The sequence below is a fragment of the Chamaea fasciata genome, unplaced genomic scaffold, assembly GCF_029207755.1.
Source record: "Chamaea fasciata isolate MVZ Bird 193981 ecotype frontalis unplaced genomic scaffold, bChaFas1.0.hap1 SCAF_7, whole genome shotgun sequence".
Lineage (NCBI taxonomy): Eukaryota > Metazoa > Chordata > Aves > Passeriformes > Sylviidae > Chamaea > Chamaea fasciata.
The window spans coordinates 25,388,038-25,410,120 of NW_027094092.1; the positions used below are offsets into that span (position 1 = coordinate 25,388,038).

Sequence of the window (22,083 nt, forward strand, 5' to 3'; positions counted from 1 at the left end):
TCAGAAGTGGAATAGTCTTTTGCTGAAGATGTCTTTTAAAGATAGGGAAGAACCATGATTTGTTCTTTAAGCACACCCACAGATTGCAGGATGAACAGGTAAAATTAAACAGGTGAAAATGTCTGTCTGTATTCACAGTGAGACATATCCACTTCTTCTTTACAGTATTATAAACCAGGAGTAAGTCCACGAAATTTGATGTGTCACCATAAGTACAGGCAAATCTGTCCCAGTGTTCTGAGGGGTTACAAATGGCTAGTCAAAAATAACAAAAATAACAACTATGCTTACTTGAAGTGTAAAGCTCAGAAGTGGTTTCACTGGAGTAATTATGTTTAAATCAAACCTTCCTTTTGAAGTTCTCACAATCAGCTCACAGGGAACTAAGAGGAACATGTTTGTTAGGGAATGTTACCTGTAATCAGCTCAAACACATGACATTTTTGTGTAGATTTTCTGCTGAAATGCCAGCTGTGGAAGATAAATCCTTTATTTAAGGCAAGAACAGGGAAAACTTAAGCAGAAACCATGAGAGTATCTCAGATTCTCTTCTATGGAGCTACGGGAACTTTGAGGAGGGAGTGCACAATTCACATGCCAAACCAACAACCTGCGACCAGTGATGCTGCTACCTGGTTACTCCTTTCAGCACACTTTCCTGTCATGGAACACTATACCTGGGGCCCTTTCTCCTCCCCCATTTTATTTTATTTCCTGGAATTGTTGGCCCCCAGGCCAGCAGGAAGAATGTGAAGGATAAAAATAGGGACAGGGAAGTGAGAAGAAAAGGCATTTCTCTTCCTCTTTCATGGCGAAGAACAGCAACTAGCTGCAGCATGAGTGGCTACATGGTGCAGATGTAGGAGAAAAATGTTTTTTCTCCCAGGTTTTTCCCTTTCTGTGGTGATCTTCACCTTCTGTGTAGCTCTTTCTTTCCAGAGTACTTCCCTACCCTTCCTTATGGAGTAACCCTATGCTCTATACACCAGCAGACATTTTGTTAGCAGGGATGCTGTGCACACTCCTTCCTCCTCTCTGACCTTATCCTTTGTGTTCTTTCTCACTGTCACAGCTATCACCTCATGATCTCAAACGCACCTATTTTTTCCAAGGGGGCAGTGGCATCTCACTGTGCCTCAGGTGTGTTGTCTTCCTCACTCCAGTTTATGTGAGGTAGCTGAATAGTCGGAGGTACTCAGTGCAGGCGTGACTTGGAAATGTAATTTTAATTCCAGCCACGAGGGGACCTTCATAGTTTATTGTCTCTTTCCTGTAGGTTCATACACTAAGAGCAGTTACAGTTTTGCCTCTTCTTAGGTAAAAAGACATTCCTTTTTTTTTTTTTTTTTTCTTCTTAATATGGCTTTCATTTATTAGGTGTCCAGAGTTTATATCAAAAATACGTACATGTCTTGGATGGAGTGCTTTGGCAAATAGCCTACAAAAATTAATCCCAAAAATAAAGAGCTCCCACTTATTGCAGCAATTCTTTTCATGTCATATGACCCGCGTTTGGAGTCTCATTCTACTCTTGCATGCAGCAGCTGTGCACTTGCATAACTTGATCTGGTTGTGTTTGTATGACCAAAAGGGGATGTGACTGTAACATGCACTAACTTGCTCACTTTGTCTAACAAGCAGCAAAGACAGAACAACTAAAATATGCAGCCAGGGTCCCCAGCCCTTTGGAGCTGGTAATGAGCCACTGAGGCTGCCTGCTGTCCCCGCTTCTGCTCCTCTGCCAGCCACGGAGGGGAACTTTACCTCAGGCATGAATGGCTCTGGGCGTGTTGGGATCTTCCCTTAGGCATGGCCAGCTTGGCCATGTGCCTTTCTTCCAGTTCTGGAAAAAGGGGCTTTCTGTACCAAAACACACCCAACTCCTTTTCTTCCCAGCTATATCCTGAAAGAGATATGGTAACTACTAATAAATGCTTGTGTTTGTTGCATCCAAGAGAGACTTGCAAATCACAGCTCTCAAGCATTCTGAGGTCATGCTCAGCATAGAATTGAAGAAGGTGGTGTTTCTCAGCTGTCATGCTCTAAGGTCTCTGAGAAATCTCACGTGGGGAGTGACCAATTATGTATGTATTACACAGGCCAAGTCAAACCCAAGGCTCCCCTCTAGGTCATATTTAAACTGTTTTCTTCATGAAATCTAGAATTTCTAATCTATTTAGAAATGTCCGTCACATCTTTGCCTCTGTATCGTCAAAGCTTAGACACCCTGTGGGAACGCAAACTCACAGGAAGTAGAAATAGGCAAAATGTTAATGATAACAATGTTTAGAAAGGGATTTCATTGGAATGAAATAGACTTTTATTTTTGCCAATATAAATAAAGGCAGAAAGCTGTTTTTGTAGCAGGCATGTGTGAAATGTGAAACCCTGGCAGTGTGCAGCAGTACCGATAGGAGCCAGAATGACTGCGATAAGCAAAACGCTTCACCCCTGGAGGTGGGAACGTGATCTGGCGGTTACAGTAGCACAGAGCAAATCTGAAGCTCCCTGTTCCTGCTCCTAACTATATGTCTCTAGTCTACTCATGTACTGTCTATTAGTTCACCCATCTACAACAGGGACATATTTATCTGTATCTTATCAGAGCCAACTCTTGACGAGCACTGCCAGTGGATGTGGGCAGCTCTGTCCTGTCAGGAAGGCAGGATTTCACAAGAGAAAAGTACAAGCCACTAGCAGGACACAGACTACCATTCCATTTGTTAAAACAGCTGTACACTTACAAGGAAATGTGGTGTTATTGTCTGAAGAATCTCTCTATTCTCCAGGTAGCTTTGAAAGATTTTGAATTAATCTTATGCAAACTTCAGAGATGAGAAACACTCTAAAGCAGATATGCTATAAATGAAGTCAATTAAACCTATCTAAGCTTATCCAAGCAATCACCACTAATCAATACTATAAAAAGACAGTTTTTATAGATGTATTTATTAAAATGATAATGTATGGCATGTTTTTTGTTTCCATCTTCATTAGCTGAAAGTAAAATCTTTTAAATGATATTTTATAACTGAACTGAGTTTGTAGTCCCAGAATCGTTGCCAGGGTTAAGGTTTCCTAATCATAGACCACATATAATCTTGTAATTGCAGAATCAGCAGAGAGAGCAACGGCTAAAAGAGACTGGAAACTGAAATGTCCTTCCACATGTGGCAGGACTCTCCTGAAGGGTTCGTGTTTGCCCTGTGAAAGCTCACACATAACCCCTCTCCTGTGAATAAATATATTTTTCCAGCTTGCTTATCTACAGACAGAACCTGCCACAGTGACATAAAAGAGTTACACAGGTTCAACCTGTGTGTGTGCACAATCTTGAATACCCATTTAAAACTGCCTCCTGCATTTTCTGCTCTATCTGTAAATTTACTACTGTGAGTATTCTTATAAAACCATCAATTATAAAATCATGCTTTTTATTAAATTGCTATGACTTTAGGTATATGTTAGGTATAATCAATTTTCATGTTTTGAGACTGTCTTTCTGCTACATGAAATTTGAAACTAATTGCAAAACTAATAATAAAAGCAGTAACTATCTTCTTTCAGAAAGCAAGTAAATCCATTACAGCCTACCATGAAGGAATACTCTCCCACAGGTGCTTTGGTGTTCTCACTGCCTGTTGGAGAAAAGTTGCACTGCCAACCATTTTACTGTGCACTTTACTGGTTGTGTTTTCACATGATTTAGTGGCAGCTGTCAGCCCTGCTTCCCCCATCACATACACCTTGGGAAAACTCCCACAACAGCTTCTACACAAAACTAAGTCCACCACAAGGCTTTGCCATTTAAGCTGAAAATCCAGACTGCCCAAATTCCTGTCGAGGCACCACCTAGTTCCAGAAAAGTGTCCAAAGATGACTGACTATGAAGTTTCCCAGCTGCCTTTTTTTCTGCTCGTAAGCATTCACAAGATGTGGGGCCTGTGAGAAGCACGGCAGCTACCTCAGGAGAATGCATGCCGTGTGGTGCCTTTTGGAACAGGCTTTTTCAAAGGTAACCTGCAAGACCAGGCTATAAAATAATCAACTGCAGCCAAATAATCTGACCGAATCACAAGACAGGTTAACAAACAATTTATAGCACCACCGGAGGGAGGAGTCCCAGCCGTGGCCCAGGCTGGGACTGCGCTGGGCGTGGAGCTCCCAGCCCCAGCACTAGGCAAGAGAGAGCAGATGGTGAGAGGCAGATGGGAGAGTACAAGGAAACAATGAGATAAATGAGCAAAAACTCAGCTGAAGACTTTAGCATTTGGTTCCAAAATTATTAATTTTAGTAATCATTTCAGCTGATGTAACCCTACGGCAGAACGCCTTCCCTGTTCCAAAGGTCTTAATAGCTACAATTACAACACATGCCGCAGCCCAGCACGGGTTACATTTAGGTAAAGAGTGGGAGTTCAGCAGGCGAGAAGTACCAAAGCAGGGGGTGTCAAACGCTGAAATTCGTTCCTAAAGGGGGGCTGGGGTATCGCAGCAACCGGCGGCTCAAGGCAACCCGACTGAGCCCCGCTCCGTAGGTGACGCGCTGACTGACAGACAATTCGGGTTTCCCGGGAGGCCGGCGCTGCCCCACGCCCCCGTTCCCGCAGCCCGCCGGGGCAGCGCCCGCAGCTGCCGGCACCGCGCGGCCACTCTCGCACCGCCACCCGGGCCCCGCGGGCTGGTGACAGCCCGGTCACACCCCCGCCCCCGCGGGGTGCGCTCAGCCCCCCCACGATGCTCCGGTCCCGCCACGGCAGCCGCGGAGGCCTGGAGGTGCCCCCAGTGTCAGCGCGCACCGAGGACGCGGTCACACGCGGACCCCAGACCGCCACGCGCAGCCGTGACAGGGTGGAAATCCCCAGGGCGGGTCAAAGGCCGCCTCCCCCGCGGCCCCGGCCGGGGGTGGGCTGTGGGGCCGCGCCGCCCCTCCGGCCCGCGGGCGGCCGCGCTGCGCAGCCGCCGTGCCCGGGGAGCCGCGGCCCGGCGAGGGGCGGCGGGCGGCAGCGGCGGCGCGGAGGTAAGGCGGGCGCGGGGCGCAACACCCGGGCAGGCACCGGGACTACCCCAGGCCGCTCCCCGGGGGCCGCCGCAGGGAAAGCGAAACCAAAAGGGTGGCGGTGGTGGCGGCGGCGGCGGGAAGGGGCGGGCAGGGGCTCCCGCGGCGCGGCTCCGCTCGACTCGACGCGATTCGATTCGCTCCGCCCCTCAGCGCCGAGGCGGAGCGGGGCGGTGGCGGCGGGCGGGCGATCGGGCGGGCTCAGCGCGCCCCCATGGCCCTGGCGCCGGGTCAGCGGGCAGGGTAGCAGCCTCCGGCTGTCGCCGCGGGTGACTCAGAGCTGCCCGGACAGGGCGAGCTGGAGATGCGCCTCTCCGCCGGGCTCCGGGCAGCCGCGGGAGACTGACTGAGCCACAAAGAAGTTTCCCCGGCGGCGGCGCGGCGCTCCCCCATGCACGCCTCCGGCCGCAGGTCCTGGAGCGCTACTCGGCAGGCGCCCGGCACCGACCCCGCCATGGAGCCCCGCGCGGGGCTGCACAGCAGCCCGGAGCTCAGCCGGGCCAAGCGGCTGACCGTGGGGGAGCTCTGCTCCCTCTTCGAGGCTCGCTGTGCCGCCGTCGCCGCCGCCGCCGCCCGGCAGCTGCCCGACCGGCCGAAGAGGGGCTGCCGACCCCCGAACGGGGTTCTGCCGCCCGTCATCCCCCGGCTCACCGTCACCGCCGAGGAGAGCGAGGAGGCGCAGGGCAGCCCCCAGGCGCGGCCGGCGCGGCCGGAGGGCGGCGGGCTGAGGACGGGCAGCTCGCTGCACCTGCAGTCCCGCAGGCTGTCCAACTCCTCCGTCTCCTCCACCGGCTCCTCGTCCCTCCTGGAGGACTCGGAGGACGACGTGCTGAGCGACACGGAGTGTAGGAGCCAGGGCATCGTGCACTTGGAGCACGGCGAGGACACCAGCCAGGTAGGGGCGCGGGGTGAGCGGTTCGCCCGGGACGCGCTGCCCCCTCCCCGGGCCAGGCTGGCCGGGCAGCTGGGCGCCTCCCGGGCTCCTCAGGGGCTACTAGATGCTCCGCTTGGAGTGAGGTTTCCGTGACCCAACTCCACGCAAACTCCGGGAAACTCCTGTCCCGGGCCGGCAGCAGTGCGCTGCGGTGCACAGGCTGCTGCGCCTGTTGGAAAAGCGCTTCTGCACGTGGGCTCCTCAAAAACTCGGCCAGGTGTGCGCCGTTTCTTCCTGCTGTGCATTGGTACTTCATGTCCCAAGAATGTGGGGAGATGTTTTTTGATCATAAGTGGGTTGTTTTTTTTTCTTTCTTTTTTCCAGTCTCCGGTGTCAAATGCTCAAAATAAAAAATCTCCAGGCATTTCCCAGCAGGTATTTTTTGTCTCTTTCAGTGCTGGAGTCTGTGGTTGTCAATTTTTGAGCCGTTTCTTGCTGTGAGCATGACAGGAGATGGGGAGGAGCTTGGAATGGGTAGAATGCATGCTTTTGTCCATTCTGGCAGCAACACATTTTTCTCAGTAAATCCCCTCTGTAATTTGGCAGCTTTCATCCATGAAGTGCGCTTTTAAAGGCATGTAGTTAGTTGCTTTTTCATGGTCTTTGATGTGTATTTGCCCGACTCCATATAGCGTGCTTCTCAGGCTTTTGTACCTGAAAAATGTAGCTTTAGTGAATTCCCCCTCCCACCTTCATTGACACCACTGCTTAAATTGTTGTTCTGCTGCCAACTCATTGGTGCTGAATTGTTTTCAAGCAGAACATATGCTTTGATAAAAAAGGTATAAAGAAGAAGTAATGCAGCTTGTAGGTGATACCTCCAGCTGGACTTTTCTCATGGTAATTGTGGGTTTACTACTTTAGAGGACACATAGTGCAGGAACTAAAATGCTGTGCACAGTATTGGTTTTGTTTGCATCAATTTGTGGCCTGATTTTGGAAGAGAAAAAAAAGAGTTTTGTACTTTGTCATTTTGAGTATCAAGAGACCTGTAATAATAATACTTAGTTTGTACTTTTGGTTCTGAGATGGAATCTGGTTTGCAGGGGAAAAATTACTATTGTCTTGCCTTCTTTTCTAAAATACATGCTATGTGATTTTGTGAAAGTAGCAGGAGAACAGAAATGAAAGAAAATAAAGGGCCATGGGATCATTTGACTCAATATCCCTGCTATGGCAGTATGTGTGGTTAATGAGGAGCAAGAATTAAGTGATGACGCTTCAGCAGTAGGAGAACTCTGAGATGGCATCGTGGCAGCTGGTTAAACTGTGAATACAGACTGAAGCAAAACTGAATCTTCTGATGAGAAGCTGTGCTGCTTCTAAAGGTTATGCTTCTGCCTCTCTGAAGTCATTGGTACTGAATGCAGTATTGAGACCTAAATGATTGGAAGTGTATCCATCCCTGTAGTCTGACATGCATGTATCATGTGAGTGGTATTACTTTATTTTGGGAAGTCTTTATAGTCACCTCTTAATTACAAGAAAATAAAATATTAAAAGAAGAAGATCTCTAACATTGATTTATGGATGCACTAAAAATATCCATATTATAAATGTTTCAAACTCTGAGAGACCGTCCTGTTCATTTAGGTGTGGGGGAAAATGAGAATTTTGATAGCATTATAGCAATTCAGTTTTTGAAAAAGTTTTTGCAGTTTTCCAAAGTTTAGTGCAGCTGCAGGACTGTTTAATGCCTCCTTGGTAAAGTAAGTATTCCCTCAACTCAAGTAAAATTCTTGATGTTTTGAAAGGCTAGGTTACGTTTCCATACCTGCAGTGTAGGGGAAGATGGGGCAAACTGTGTGCCAGGAGCTTCCATTCTGGCTGGTTTTCTTTATCTCATTATCCCTTCTGTAGCAGGTTGTCAAACCAGAGCAGGGACTCTAAACCAGCAGAACTTCATGGCGCTACCCAATAAGTTATCAGGCTCACTTGCTCAGTGACTGCTTCCATGGTTCATCCCTCCATTCCTTGCTGCATTACCCACCAGGAGCTCGAATCCCAGGGATCTGCTGTTTCTCCTGTGGTCAGGTGCACTGTTTGCTCACCAGTGCCTGGAGGCATTCAGGACAGTTCTTGTGATTGATGTCTTTTGGTACTGGACAATGGTCTCCAGTCTTGTTTCTTCAGCAAAGCAGTGACTTCACACCATGCCGAAGTTGGAGTCTGTGCTTTGAACCTCTGGGGGTTCAACTTTACAGGATGTGTCCTTTCAACCTGTAAATCTTGAGGCAGGATGGATCTTCGTTTTAGATTCAAGGCTTTGGGTTCAAGGCACGCACATGCAAGTGAAAATAACTACAAATTTTAGGATAACCCATGGAATGGTTTTATATTTGGAAGGTTTTATTTAGAGGCAGTTTGGAACATTTTGTTTATATTTATTTTCGGTATATTTTAATAACTCTTGTTCTAAGAGTGTAACACAAAGCATAGAGACTTTTCTGAAGGAAACTGAAATCAGAGGTGGGCCAAAGTTACTGTTTCCTAATTCATGGGAAATTTTGACATTTTAAAATTTCTCCTGTATTGGGAAATTCCCTGTGACTTTTCCCTAGAAATGTTAGAAGTTAATTTGGAGCCTGGCACCTTATGATTAAGCTCAGACCAGTGCTCAGAGAGCTGCTGGGTTGTTGTTGGGGGTTAGGTCAAGCCTACCAGGCTCCCCAGTGCCTACCAGGGACCTTGGAAACTTGCCCAGGTCTTCGGCTGTGGGAGTAGAAGTTCCGATAATGTTCCTGTTATCAGAGCTTCAAGGCTTCCATCTGGAGACCCAGGAACTTGAGACCTAAGCTGAAGAAGGCCCTCTCAGACCTCTCTACTGTTCACCTGGTGATCAAGACCCAGCTGAGTCTGAAATGTTGTGGGCTCTCAAACTACCTGTGCAGGACTGTGTGTGAGGTGTGAAGCTCAGGAGTCTCTGTGTGTAGGGCTTGCTGCCCTGGAGTTCTGAGGCCTTAAATCCCAGGATGATATGCCTGGAAGTGCTGTCTCTGCCTGTATTCCTTGGAGGACAGTTCTTCTTGGTAGTTCACTTGGAAAACAACTTTCCACAAGGATGAGTGATTCAGTTAAGTATTTCACAGAGCATTTGGGGCTGGATGGATTGACACATCATGACGATATTAAAATTTTGTTTCTTCTTGAGAACAGTATGTGGGCATGTCCCTGGAGTGTGGGGGCAGTGAATACCTTGGGGCCGGTGGCTGACGATGACAGTGATGACAGTGCAGTGCCAGCCTGGCTCTGCTGGGACAAAGTGCCGCTGGCTCACATCTGGGCAGGCCCACCTTTGAGAGAAGCTCGGTGGGTGGTGTTCCCATTTCTCTCCATAAGTTATTCATGCCATTTTGTAGTAATTAGCAGAGGCTTTGAAACTGGGCTCTGCTTTCTTTTCTGAAGGAAGACCCTTCTAACAGTGGAGGAATGGAGGTATCAGAGAAGCCTATTCTGCTGCTGTCCTGTTTGTTCAACTTGGGATTCAGTGAAAACCAATTGTGCAAAGCTGTGCTAAATGGAAACTGCATAATGCCATATTTGGAGCTTTGTAACTCTTGTCAGTTAACTTAAAAGAAAAAATATTGGTTATTTTTTTAATAGCCAATTGACAGAATCGATTTTACCCTATGACAAAAGCTATCTTCCTGCATTAAAATGGGAAGCATATTTTTGTAGCCTTGCTTCATGCCATCTGGGTGGTGTATATACACAGCTGAATCTTGCAGTGGAAACACCAGTGGTGCCTTTATAGTAATGGAGAAGATACAAGAGATATATTTTTGTCCTCATTCTGTGAATGAGCAGTTTTAAGAAGTATGAAGTCTGGTTAGCACCTTCTTTGTTGGGACAGAGACTTTAAGGAGTGGTTTTCACAGAGAATAAACACCATGATAATGTACAGCAGCCTCTTGTCCTCTTTTTGGGAGAATGTTATTTACTAGATAGAAACGTGCCAAATAAATCTACTCATTTTCATAACTGTGACCTGTCATTCCAAATTCCTGGAACCGTAACCATGAGAACAGCTGACAGTTTCCTAGAGAAAAAGCAGTTCAGTTCTTGTCTGCAATGATACCAGTCCAGAAACTTTGGGGATATTCATTACTGAAGTGCATTTGGTTTGGTTTCAATGATCTTCTTGATGTTATTTTTCATAACATCTAGTACCTTAAAATGGACAAGTGTATAGAAAGGCACACACACCTAATAGCTAACTAACTAAATAAATTAATAAATACAAAATGAAAGTTTCAACTACTTCAGCTCAGGGGTGGGTTACATAAGCTAATGCAGTAGAATAAAATTGTTATTTTTAAATGAAGAATAGGAATGACGGGATGACATAATAAGACTGTTAATGGGATTTTAGCCTACTCTCCAAAGGAAAGAAAGCTTGTGTAATCACTCTATCAGTTCAATTTAAACTGCTTTAGTAGGTTTCAGCCAAATTTGGCAGTGGCATAGACATCTCAAAGTTTCTCCAAGAGCTCTTTAAAGTTTCACAAAGGTCAGACTGGGTGAAAGAGAGCAAACCAAAATAAGTGCACACTTTTTCTTCTCTGGGGAAGGAGGTGCCAGAGGAGATAAACAGCTGCCCTCTGTTTTGCTTGTTGACTGGCAAATTGGCACTTGCATACTGGCTAATCTATAGGTTCTTCCATGTTGGATCCAGCTGCAGCAGGTAGTGTCTGCTCTCCTGAGGGTAATTGGGAGAAAGTGTGGGAGGGATCATACAGTGCTGTGGGCTGCTGAGGTTAGGGAATGTGGAAGGCTCAAGCTGAGGCAAAGGGGTAAAAGGGAGAAAGTTATGAGAAGGTGTGGAAATGTTAGGGAGGTTAGAGGGCTTTTGGAACATGTTTATAGAGGACAGTGACAGTCAAGTAGAAATTAAGCTTCTCTAGTGTTGTGCTCATGAAACAACTCCTTTTAATGGAATACATTTCGTGCTGCTAAAAACATGCAGATTTATAATGACAGTCCCAAATACTAACATCTGCCTATTGTATACTGAACCAGTTTGAGGTGAACAGCAGTAATTTTCCATATTTGCGCAGTACTTGGAACAAGACTCTGAACTGAGAGCCAGCTCTCAGTTTGAGGATGAATTCTTCACCACTGTACATTGCAGTGTTGGAGCATGTCAAAACATCAGCAGTATCAGGTCTAATGTTGACTTTTAGTAATGTGGATTCTTGTCTATAAGGAAATGACTTAGCTCTTCCCAAATCAGCTGAGAGAGAGGCAATTAAATGCCTTATCAGATAAGAGCTTCTAATCCTGGATATATCTGAAATGGTGACTTAGAGATTACAAGATTCTTCTCTTCTGAATCAGTTTCACTCTGATAATTTTCGTTTTTCACATATTAAAGGACATATTGTTTGGGCATACAGTCTAAAGTTGAAAGAACTCTGTGATAACTTTTTCCTTATGGGCCTGCTGTGTTGGGTGTGTTGTAGAAGTTTCTCTGTACGTCCACTTTATAGTTCAAACCTCCTTATAATGCTTGTTACAACTGGAAGGGTGGGAAAAAAGTAACAGCAACTCCTCATTACTGGGTGATGCATATTCAAAGAGGTCATACCCAAGTGTGTTTTTCTCAAGAGATCATTGACTCAGCAGAGTTATTTGTGAAAACCCATGCCACTCTTAAAAGGAATAAGGGTAGTGGCTGGAGCAATAGTTTGGAAATTTTGCATGTCTGTATATTTTTGGGTTCTCACACTATTACCCTGTTAGACTGGTTTGATTAGAGTGAATGTTTTTTAACTGGGTAATTTGCTTACCACGTGTAATTAATGTGGTAATTAACATATTCAAAAATTAACTCACATCTAAGGTTTGTTATAAATGGAATGTGTTAAAGTGGGTTGGTTTTATTAAATGTTCACAATGTGGTGCAATTTAAGGTTGGAAGCTGAGAATGCACATTGTCTTTATGTGGTAAATAGCGGGTTTGTTTAGTAGTGGCTGAGGAAAACTGAGGGTCATCATACGGCATTTTGTAGTGATTATCTATAAAATGTGGTGGCAGAAAAAGTAGTGTTAACCTTACACATCTTGGAAGGAAAAGGTGATCTTATGTACAGCAGCAGTCAGGTCTCTCTTCTTCCTTCACAGTCAGGGTCGTTCATGCAGCAAAAGGGTGCTGAGGCAGAGAAAATTGGCTTGTCAGTCCGTGTTAATTTGGATCTTGCATAGTGTAGATTTAAATTGAATTTATAAGTGCTCTTCTCTACCAACAGAGCTTCATCTCAAAAAGCTCAAAAATTGGGTAAGATGTTATTGTCTGTCCAAAGCATAGTGTACCTGGGGGAAAATATCCTTAAAAAAGGAGGGGAGTGGGAGCAGGTGTTAATCTCCATCAGCTCCTTCTGGGAGAGGCTACCTGTTCATCCAGTGTCAGGCTAGCAAATACTTTGGTGTATTGTTTCCAATGCTTAACTGATCCATTCCTGTCAGTAATGGAGAATGCTTTCTGGGGTAGCACATAATCAGCAGCATTTGAGTGGATCTTTGTACTGATGAATGCTGAGCTTCTCACAAGGGATGAAATCTTTTACATTCCAAAACATGGAGGTGTGAGACTGATGCTATAGAAGCCTACCCTGAACCCATCAGGCCTGGCTATTGTTGCTTGTTAGCAAATCTTCTATTCCTTGGCAAGCTTGGGAAGAAGTTAGGCAAAGACAAATTGACTGCTCATTTGAAGCAGTGGTCATAGACTTGACATGATCCAGATTTAGAGCTTGGGACAGACTCTCCAAGCCAGTTGGTGACTATAGCAAGCATGACACAGACACTGCTTTGTGGGAGCCTGGCATTAACCCAGAATCCAGGAGCACTCCATATTTACAGGCTGAAATATCTAAGTAAGGTGACGCAGTGATGCAAGCACTTTAAACTGTTTACCTCAGCCCACAAATACCGCGTTTATTTTACTCACATTCAACTTCAGTCTGCCGGTTCTTCTTCAGCCTTCTGACCTCATCTGCACATGAGCCACATTCTAACAGAGGTGTGGTTACAAGTGATAAAGAGTATGTATAGAAACATGTTATGTCTGGGTGTCATTGGTACTGAAATGTGTCTGATTCATCCAGAGGATTAACAGGAAGCTGGGGTGTTGTAGAACTGTATGAGTGAGTTAGTGGGAATGGCACAGTTCACGGGATATATCAGCAGAAACTGCTTCATACAACTTTGTACAACTTTCATGTGATAAGAATAATGTCTCTTGATAAATTACATTGAACATTGTGTAGAGAGAGAAGGTCTTTGTTTTCAGTGGTGGTAGAAAATCATTATTCATTATCAAAATAACTGATTTTGTCTCCTGGTCTCTGCCACATCCCAACATAAAGTGATCCAGTCTTAGTTATAGCTGCATTCACTACTCTGAGCTGCTAGAGAACACAGCTTTCTTTGTGTCTCAGCTCTTTTCAAGCAGCTCCATATAGCTGAGAACACTGCAGTGGTTCTTTCTAGTGATGTTCACTCAAGACAGCACTACTTTTCTGTGCTCTACTTTGTTTGCTTCCTGTGGTGGAATGCTGAATCAAATGCAGGCTTCTGCTTCTCACCTTAGAGGTGCTGGTGCTAGTCGCAGTCTGTGTGTTGTGGGCACACGAGAGATGGATGGAGCTCAGCTGTGAGGGATATGTGTTCAGCCATCCCGCTCCAGTGCAGGAGGTGAGCTTGAGGAGGCTCAGCTGTGCACGAGGCAGCTGTGAATTGGGTTTTCCCCTACAAGAAGGCATTTCTCACCAGCACCAGCCAGTGCTGGCTCACTCTGCAGCACATACTTTGAAAATGGAGGGAGCATTGGTGCCATGTGTCAACACCTTCCACTGCTGGAGTCTCTTCAGATGCTGTGAAATCACCACCTCTGCTGAAAATCTTCAAAGATCCTCTGAGCATGCGGCACAGGTAGTGGTACTGTCTTGTGCTTTCAAATGACCCATCTTATGGGTACACACATTGCAAAGGGTAGCTGCAAGGTTCTAATGCAGGCTACCCAAGAGCAAAACTTTAGAGATGAGGGAGTTAAGAGGGTTGTGATAGGTTCGGGTTATGTACACCCAGACAGAAGGGGTGTGACTGACAGGGGTTGGGAAGGCTACTGGAAATGTGAGAGGAAGGACTACAGAGAAGAGCAAAACTTAATAGGCAAGCAGATTATTGCTTTAAAATTCAAGGAAGAGACATTCTCAGAAAAAAGCAGGAGAACATGTGACAACTATATTAAGAAATCATCAGTCAAACATTGAAAGTATACGTAATGACAGAACTCATGTGCCTGCAGTGTGGGTATGTTAATGTTCTACCGTCTTTCATTACAAGCAGGCGTAGCGCTTGATGCACAGAATTCATGACTTTCAACTGTTCTATATTTTCAGTCAACTCAAAGGATAAGTTACAGTTCCATAGTGACTGATGACATGTATTGCAGAACCTCTGTTTATTCACAGATAGCTCTGCAGCAGATCACAGGAAGGGAAAGGCTGACTTCCCAATTTAACACCGATGAATGCTGATGTGGAGACCTGCTGCCTTTCACAGTTTCACAGTCCCTCTTTGCCTGGGAAGAGACTAGGGAAGTTATTTATGGAGACTTTCACCATGGCCAATAACTGTTTTTTTTCATTCTCCTTTTGACTAACTTGAGAGTGAGCCTTACTAGCAGAAACACTGAACATTTGTACATGCAGCCAAAGTTAATGGGAGCTGTTCTACAGCACTATTCTATAGTACTGCATAACACTGGGTTCTAGGAAAAGCAAAAGTCGACACCTCAGTTTAAGCTTTCAAAATTAGTGTGTACTTTTCATATTAACCTATCTCTCCTTCAGTATTTTTCCCTATAAGATGTGAATAAAGCACTTCACTTAACAGGTTGTGAAAACAAAATCACTAAAATTTGGAAAACAGTCTATTGCTGCAGTAACAATTGTTTTTAAGTTTCTACTGAAAACTTTAATTCTGAAAATTTCTAATTTCTGAGTACTCAGTTTTGCATTTAAGGCATCATTAAAGTTCCAGCACAAATGTAATTCTGGACTGTGAATGTGTTCCTGGAGTGGAAGGTGCTGACATCTGGCAGTGATGTTTCATCTTTCTTGCATTCCCAAAGTGTGTGCTGTGAAGCGAGGCGGCGCTTCCTGGCCTGGGTAGTGTGCCCGTGCTAGAGAGGGCACTCCCTGGAGGGCTGCACTTGGAGAGGCTCTTCAGTCACCATGACAGGTGCCCTCTGGTGCGGGGAAAACTGGTTCACAGCTGCCTGGTGCACAGGTCAGCCTCCTGTGGATGGCTAAACACATCCCTCACAGCTGAGCTACACTGATCCCTTGTCTGTGCTGTGCCCAGCCGTCTCCACAGAAGGTAATTAAATACTAGTGAGAGTCTACTGCAGATTAATTTGAGGTTCTTAAAATTTGCCAGGCTTTGTCAGGTTGACTTCTGCTCCTCCCATTCCTTACTTTGAAAACACTCCTCATCCTAGATTTCAGGTTTCTTTCTGAGGATCCACTAGAAATTTTGTAGCGGGGTCAGTATGAATCTTTTTCTAGCCTTGGAAATAGCTCAAGTTTTTGTTAGAGTTGTTCAATCTGAAGCAAACCAAACAGTTTTAGCTCTTTTTTGAGGTGGGTAACTTAGAGCAAATCACCAGAGAATTAAACATATATAAAGAACTCTTGTGCATTGGTGCTTTGGTGGTTGTGCAGGAAATCTGGGGTTTAAGACCCTGATCGTCTGAAAGAGGCAGAGCTAGAGAGGTCTGTATGGCCTTTGTACTCTTCTCCATCGTTGTACGCTTATGTGATGCAGCGGAAAGGATAAAAATCTGTGTGAACAGTGTTTTTGCATGCAGATCAGCTGTTATCTTGTGCGGGGTTTGAGTGGGTTGTTGGCTACGTGCACTTGACCTTAATATTCTAATCATGATAAGCTCTGCTTGGTGTGGGCTCCCTCCTTTGCCACCCATGTATGGTCCGTAGGAATGGTGTTGCTGACCCCACAAATTGTTAGCCTTGTTCAGAGGAAAATGTAATCTGAAGAAACTCAGAAACCTTCCTACGCTTCAGCTCTCACTTTTCATAGTGCAAAATGCAGAGTATCAGAATTCTGAGCTGATAATTTGGTACAGTTTGTATTGTCTTGCTCTGTGGCATTTAAATAAGGAACTTTTTTGCCTTTTTGTACCAACCCAGAAGGAGTAAGCAATTAAATCCTGAGGTACTCATTTCAGGAGAGATCCTGCCATTCTGTTGAAAAACCTATGAGAGGATTTTAAAGTGGAGACTCCTGACTCTCAGGTCCTTTTGCCTGTCACTTGCTTATGATGCCACCAGGGCTACCAAAGGCAGTCAGCTGAAAAAATTGTGAAGCTTATTCTATATGTTAGAAAGAAGTAAACCTCTAGAGTTCTCTCTGGCCTAATAGACTGCCTGGATCTGGGCACTAATCAGGCCCCTATACCAGTTTCATGAGTTCTTTTCCCAAAATTTGTAGCAAGACCAAAGAAAATTACTTGCTGTCAGCAAGAAAGGGAGCAAGTCCTGAGCTCTCTAACAGTCCAGTGATTGTTAATCACTATGCCAACAGTCTCCAAGTCTTTTTCCAACAGTAGGACTGGCTGATGTCCTGATTATGATTTCTCATTCCAATATTAAAACTGAAGTGACAGATCACTAATCATCTGTCTTCTGTCCCTGTTCATCCATTGGGATTTTTCCTATCATCTCTAGAAATAAGTCCTCTTCCATTGCTATAGTTCTGTGTCTTGATCCTAGTCTGCCTTTTCAGTCCTCTGATTATACAGGCAACTGTCCTGTCTGGGACTATAGGATAAATGTAGCCAAGTCACCAATATTCTTTTTGCATTGCATTCTTCAAGAAAAAGGATAGATGGGCAGCAAAATCAGTCTGGGCTTGTGAAGTAACTTCTCAGCGTGGCCTGTTCCCCTGTGTCCAGTGCAGGTCATCACCTGTAGGAGCATCCGTGGGCGGCAGGGAGAAGGAATTCTGCTGACCTGAGATATTCTAGAATACCTGGTTTTATTGCATGGGTCGTGGGTAAAAAGGGCCTTGCCTTCAGCCACCAGCATCGGCTGAAGGGAAGTCCCAGAGAGAGCGAGGGGAAGAGCAAGGGGGTATGAGTTAAGAGAGAAGGGAGCCAGGTGGCAGGGGTCAGAGAGCGGGGGGAAGAGGTAAGAGCAGAGCGAAGAGCAAGGAATTGAGAGGAAGAAGTAAGATCTAAGAGAGGTAGAAGTAAGAGAGGAAAGAGCCAGGAATAGAGAGCGAGGTCCTTCTTACAATGCATTATAGCTCCTTTTGTGATGAATATTCTAATTTACAGTGACCAACCAATACAAGACACAAAATCCTATAGAATCTACGTATAGCCTGTAAGAACTACTACATTACCATACTATGTTATATTTTAAACTCTAAAAACTACTCTTTAGACTTTTCTGTTTTGCTGCATTGACCTTTGGTTTCTTAGCCAGCAGAAAGGTATCGTTCTATCAAAAGGGATTCTTCTTCAACTGGCTAGGCTATTGTTTTCAGGTTATATAGTAGCTAAGACTCGGTATCCTACAACTCAAAGTAAGCTTCCATTTCTATTTCGATTATAGGTTTCATATTTTCAGAATCTTTTGCTAAACAATCATATTTATAAGGTCTCCCTGATTCATCTTCCCCAACAATCACCCATCTGCAAATGACATTTCAAATGTCTGTCTTCTCTTTGTTGAGCCCTGGTAAATTGATATTGGTCGCTCTTGGGTTTTGTTACCTGTGTCTAATGTGGCACAGAAGCTGCTGCTTGCTCCATATTTCAGGAGGCTGGTGTAGGTGGTTGTGCAAGATACAGGACTGTGGCTTGCAGTTCTGTTGCTAGGAGCCAACAGTATGAAGTTCTTTGAAGTTTTATGGGGGTTTTTTAATATTTTACCATGAGATAAAAATTTTGGTAGATAAATTTCTTTATAAGCTACACCCTGTTTATTTTACTTTATTTTTGGGTGGGTTTGCATCTTAATAATTGGCAATTGATGTTGATGCTTCTACAAAGGTGGGATCTCCAGTATCCTGATGGTGAACTCACGTTTACCTTCCGGGCAGAGGAAACACGCTCCGTAAAACACATTTGCTATTGTTCAAACACCCACAACTCTTCAGGAAGACAGATGCCTTGTTTCAGTTTCAGTCTTTAGTTGAGTCACTAGTGCTTATGTAAGGTTTGAATTTGATTCTCTTTCTTAAGGCTACATTATGGAAATTAAAATCTTAAATAACCCCTTGTCTCTGGGGCTAGCTGCTACTGATACAGAGGAGGAATTCAACTCACCTCTCTTATGTTGTTCTGTTAACAGAAAATATCTTTTGATCCTGTAATTCTGCTCAAGGGAGAAGTCATCTTTTCTCTGTATTCCTTACATAGTTCTTAGGGCTGACTTAGGGAAGGAAGAGTTTCTCTTATCTTAGGTTTGCTTCAAAAACGAACAACTACCTTCTAAGCCTCTCACTCCAATGGGATAAGGTGAAGAGTCCTCATTTCCATGGAATTACAGGTTTCTCAATCATTGCCGCATTCCATTAATAGGAGCGTGGGTTTTTGTTTGGTTGGGGTTGTTATTTTTTTGTTTGTTTGTTTCAAAATCCTTTCAACAGCGTGGTTTGAAACGATCTCAGAGTTATATTGCGTTGAAGCTCGGAGTTATTAAAGCGGTTGAAGGATGTGGCTTTCCCCTAGGTAAACACCACACCCTGCTCAGTGGCAGTGCCTATTGCATGTTTACACTTGCATTCCATTGCAAGGGGTGGGCTCTGTTTGAACAGTGCAGTGCACCACAGGTGAAGCAGTAACTCCTTATGCTTCTTTAGAGGATAATGGATAGAGGTGGTTCAGAGGAGACAAGGAAGGAGAGGTGGAGTACTGGACTTTGTCTTGTGATAGATGGAAGAGCAGTTGCCAAACTGCTACCAGTGTATGTGTGGTCTGTTTTTTACATTACGTATTTTTAGACTCTAATAATCTTTTTCACTTAACACTATATTACTGCTTATTTGAGTACTTGGCTGTCTTATTTGAGTGCCTCTAATTTAGTTTACAAGCACTAATTACTTAAATTGTTAAACAGTGTTCTGAAGTAGAGTTGTTATAACCTGCAGTTATGGGAACTGGAGCAGAGAAAGGGCACGTATTTGGACCTAGATTCCATACTGAAGCAGTGAAATTTGCTCAGATCTTTTTCAAGTGAGTGTCTGACAGTTTAGGATGTTAGAAGCTGAATTACCTTGGTGGGAAAGAAGAATTATTTAAAAACATTTTAAAAATCAATACCTGTCAGTAACCTCTCTATATCTGTGTAGATACATACATGTAGCAACCTTAATTCTGTCCTTGTGTTTCCTATCCTTTCTTATAGAAAAAATCGATTACAGTACAATAATTAATAATACTTCTACTGTTACATTTCTTTCAGACAGAATCTCAAAGTTTTGTGGGATGCAGCTTCTGGGGCCATTACATGATGGTGTGTTGAACTCAGGGTCAGCTTTCAACATGTGTCCACTAACACAAACTGCTGGGCATAGCAAGAGAGGTGTCTTTGACCAATTAGTAGAATACAGTTTTGCAATTCCTGTTGGATGGAAGTGGTTTCTGGCAAATAGGAAAGTGTAAGAAAGGGTAAGCATTAAAATTTTCTTTATTTCTCTTTGTCTGTTCAGTTTGGAGATTCTGCTGTGGCCTCTGAGTCCCTGCGTGTTAAAAGCGGTGGTGAGCCTAGCCCTGAACTGCTGGGCAGGCAGGATGGAGCTGTGTCTCCAGGTAACAGACTGCACCACCATTGCAAATAAGATGAAACACATGCTCAGCTTCCTTCCCAAGTTCACTCAGGGGAGATTAGCTTCTTGAAGTTATTTCCTGGCTTCTTGCCAGAGCACAGTCTCTCTTGATGTTACGCAGAAACCACACCTGATATAAACGGATTGGCACTTGTAGTGCGTTTGGATTTGAGGTCGTGCACAGTTCAACAAATGACACATTCGCGCCTTAACAAGTTGTGATTATGTTTCATGCTAAACCTGTTAATTGGTCTATGAACAGAGAAATGTGCATCTGTTTGGGTTTTAAGTATTCCCAAATATTCATCCTGTTTGGAACTGATAATTGTGTCCTACCTGATAGGATGTTGGGCTTATTTTTTCATGTAGAGTGTTGTCTGTCTAAATGTCCCCATCTCATGACTAGAGATGTCAGTCAGTGAGCCATGAGATATGGAGGACGAGCAGAGAATTGTCAAATTGCTAAGACTGTTTCTGATGATTTAAACTGCAGTTGTTTTGGAGGTTAAGAAAGATTTCTTTCCTTCTGCCACACCATCTGCTGAAGTGATGTTTGATTTACCACATATCTGTTCTGGGTGATGGACAGCCTGAATAAATCTTGAATGTTTGGGCTCTGAGTCAACTTTCCTATAGTGAGGAACTTTCCGTTTACTTCTTGGATAATAACATTTCAGTTCCCAGCAAGACTGATGTTCTGGCAGAACCCTGACAGGGGCAGAATGTTGTTGGTTCAGCTTTCCTGTGCTCAGTAGGGACAGGTGGCAGAGCTCCATCCTGTTAAAGAGCCAGTGTTTTTCCAAGCAGACCACAAGCTGTGAAAGTAGGGATAATGGCCATGTTTAGTGCCTGCTATGGAAGGCAGACAGTTTAGCATCCCATAGAACAGAAAATGTTTATTCTTGTTGAAGTAAAATCTGTCTTTCAGTCAACAGTATCAGCTTTTGCAACGTATCTGTGAGATAAATGAAGGAAACCCTTGTGACAATGCACCTTTGAAGCCATCTAGTTACTTTATTATTTTGTCTTTTGGCCTGGGAATAATGTAGAGGTTGTAGGTATTTCGGTTGGTAATAACCAGAAACAAAATGCCGACATAGATTCCTGCCGAATAGTCAGCAGACTGTGGCTCTTGATGCTGTTTGCAAGAAGGCAGGAAAGGCTTTTGCGTCTTTGTAGTTCATTTTCCTCTGATTTGGAGAGGAGCTGCTCCTGGAGTGTCCAAGTAGAATCCAGCTATGGAGTGGGATGTGGGATTTTGTGCTTCTAGTAATTGAGTCTAATACGGACTGTCCATTTCTCTTATCTTGACTTCTTCCTTTAGTCCAGACATAATGAACACCCAGCAAGCTTACCAAGTATCCTAAAGAGCAGCAAAATCAAATTATGTGTGTATCTCACTGCACGGTGAGGCACCACAGGGGAGAAAACACAGGAACCCGGGGCTTCTGACTTGCAGTGTTGTTTCTGCTTATTGCATTAAGTGTTTCTCATGACTCTGAAGATGTAGCCCAGCTCATCGTGAGTGCAGCACAAACAGGAAATGGAAACCCTGCAGTCAGAGGATACACCTGCCAAATGCTGGTTGAGCAGCTGTGGCTCTCACCCATGGCTGAGTGCAAAGCCAGAACCATCAAGGGCTAAGAACAGGCTGAGCCCTGTTTCTCCTCTAAGGTTTGGAGGCTGGAGAGTGAAAGAGAGGGAGGGAGAGATGAAGGTGTGTTCACAGTTTGCCTGGCAGTCTGATGAGAGGTGCTGATCAGGAGGCTGCTTGTGTAGCATTGCAAACTGCTGCTCTTTAGGAGTGCATGTTCTCCCTTGCTGTTGGTTATCAGTCTTACAGCTCCAGCTGGCACTTGTACATCACGGGAAGATCAACTGTGTGACAAAGCAGGGAGTGTTAAGTTCCCTTGGGGACTTAGATACAGGGATGGTCAGGGCTGCCAGGGCACCCAGCCTGTGGAGATGGCTCAGGGGTATCCTTGACCATGGATGTGGTTACACTGTATTCCTTGAGCAACAGCTGACAGTGTTTGAAATGACACAGCTGCTCTGGCAGAAGGCCATTCGCTGTGATTTGGCCAAATTATCAGCTGGCATTGTTTGGCATAAACCTCAGTGTGAAGAATGATGCTGTTGCATGTCGGGGCACAGACTTTCCAAAGCTGATGCTCACAGCTCTGGACTCTGGATCAGGCTGTCCAGATGTCAGTTGTCACAGTTATCACAG

General features: G+C 44.7%; 1 protein-coding gene across 2 annotated transcripts in view; it reads left to right on the forward strand.

Annotated features, from left to right (window-relative positions):
* Nucleotides 1-5,248: 5,248 nt before the first annotated feature.
* The window catches only part of ITPKA (inositol-trisphosphate 3-kinase A), a 40,019-nt gene continuing 23,184 nt past the window's right edge, over nucleotides 5,249-22,083 (forward strand). Inside the window, exons 1-2 of one of the 2 annotated variants that reach the window (XM_066188075.1) lie at nucleotides 5,249-5,954; nucleotides 6,318-6,368. In XM_066188075.1, coding sequence (XP_066044172.1) covers nucleotides 5,451-5,954; nucleotides 6,318-6,368 — 555 coding nt within the window. In that variant the 5' untranslated portion in view covers nucleotides 5,249-5,450. The remainder of the gene's footprint in view (nucleotides 5,955-6,317; nucleotides 6,369-22,083) is intronic. The other variant, XM_066188076.1, reaches the window with a different exon arrangement.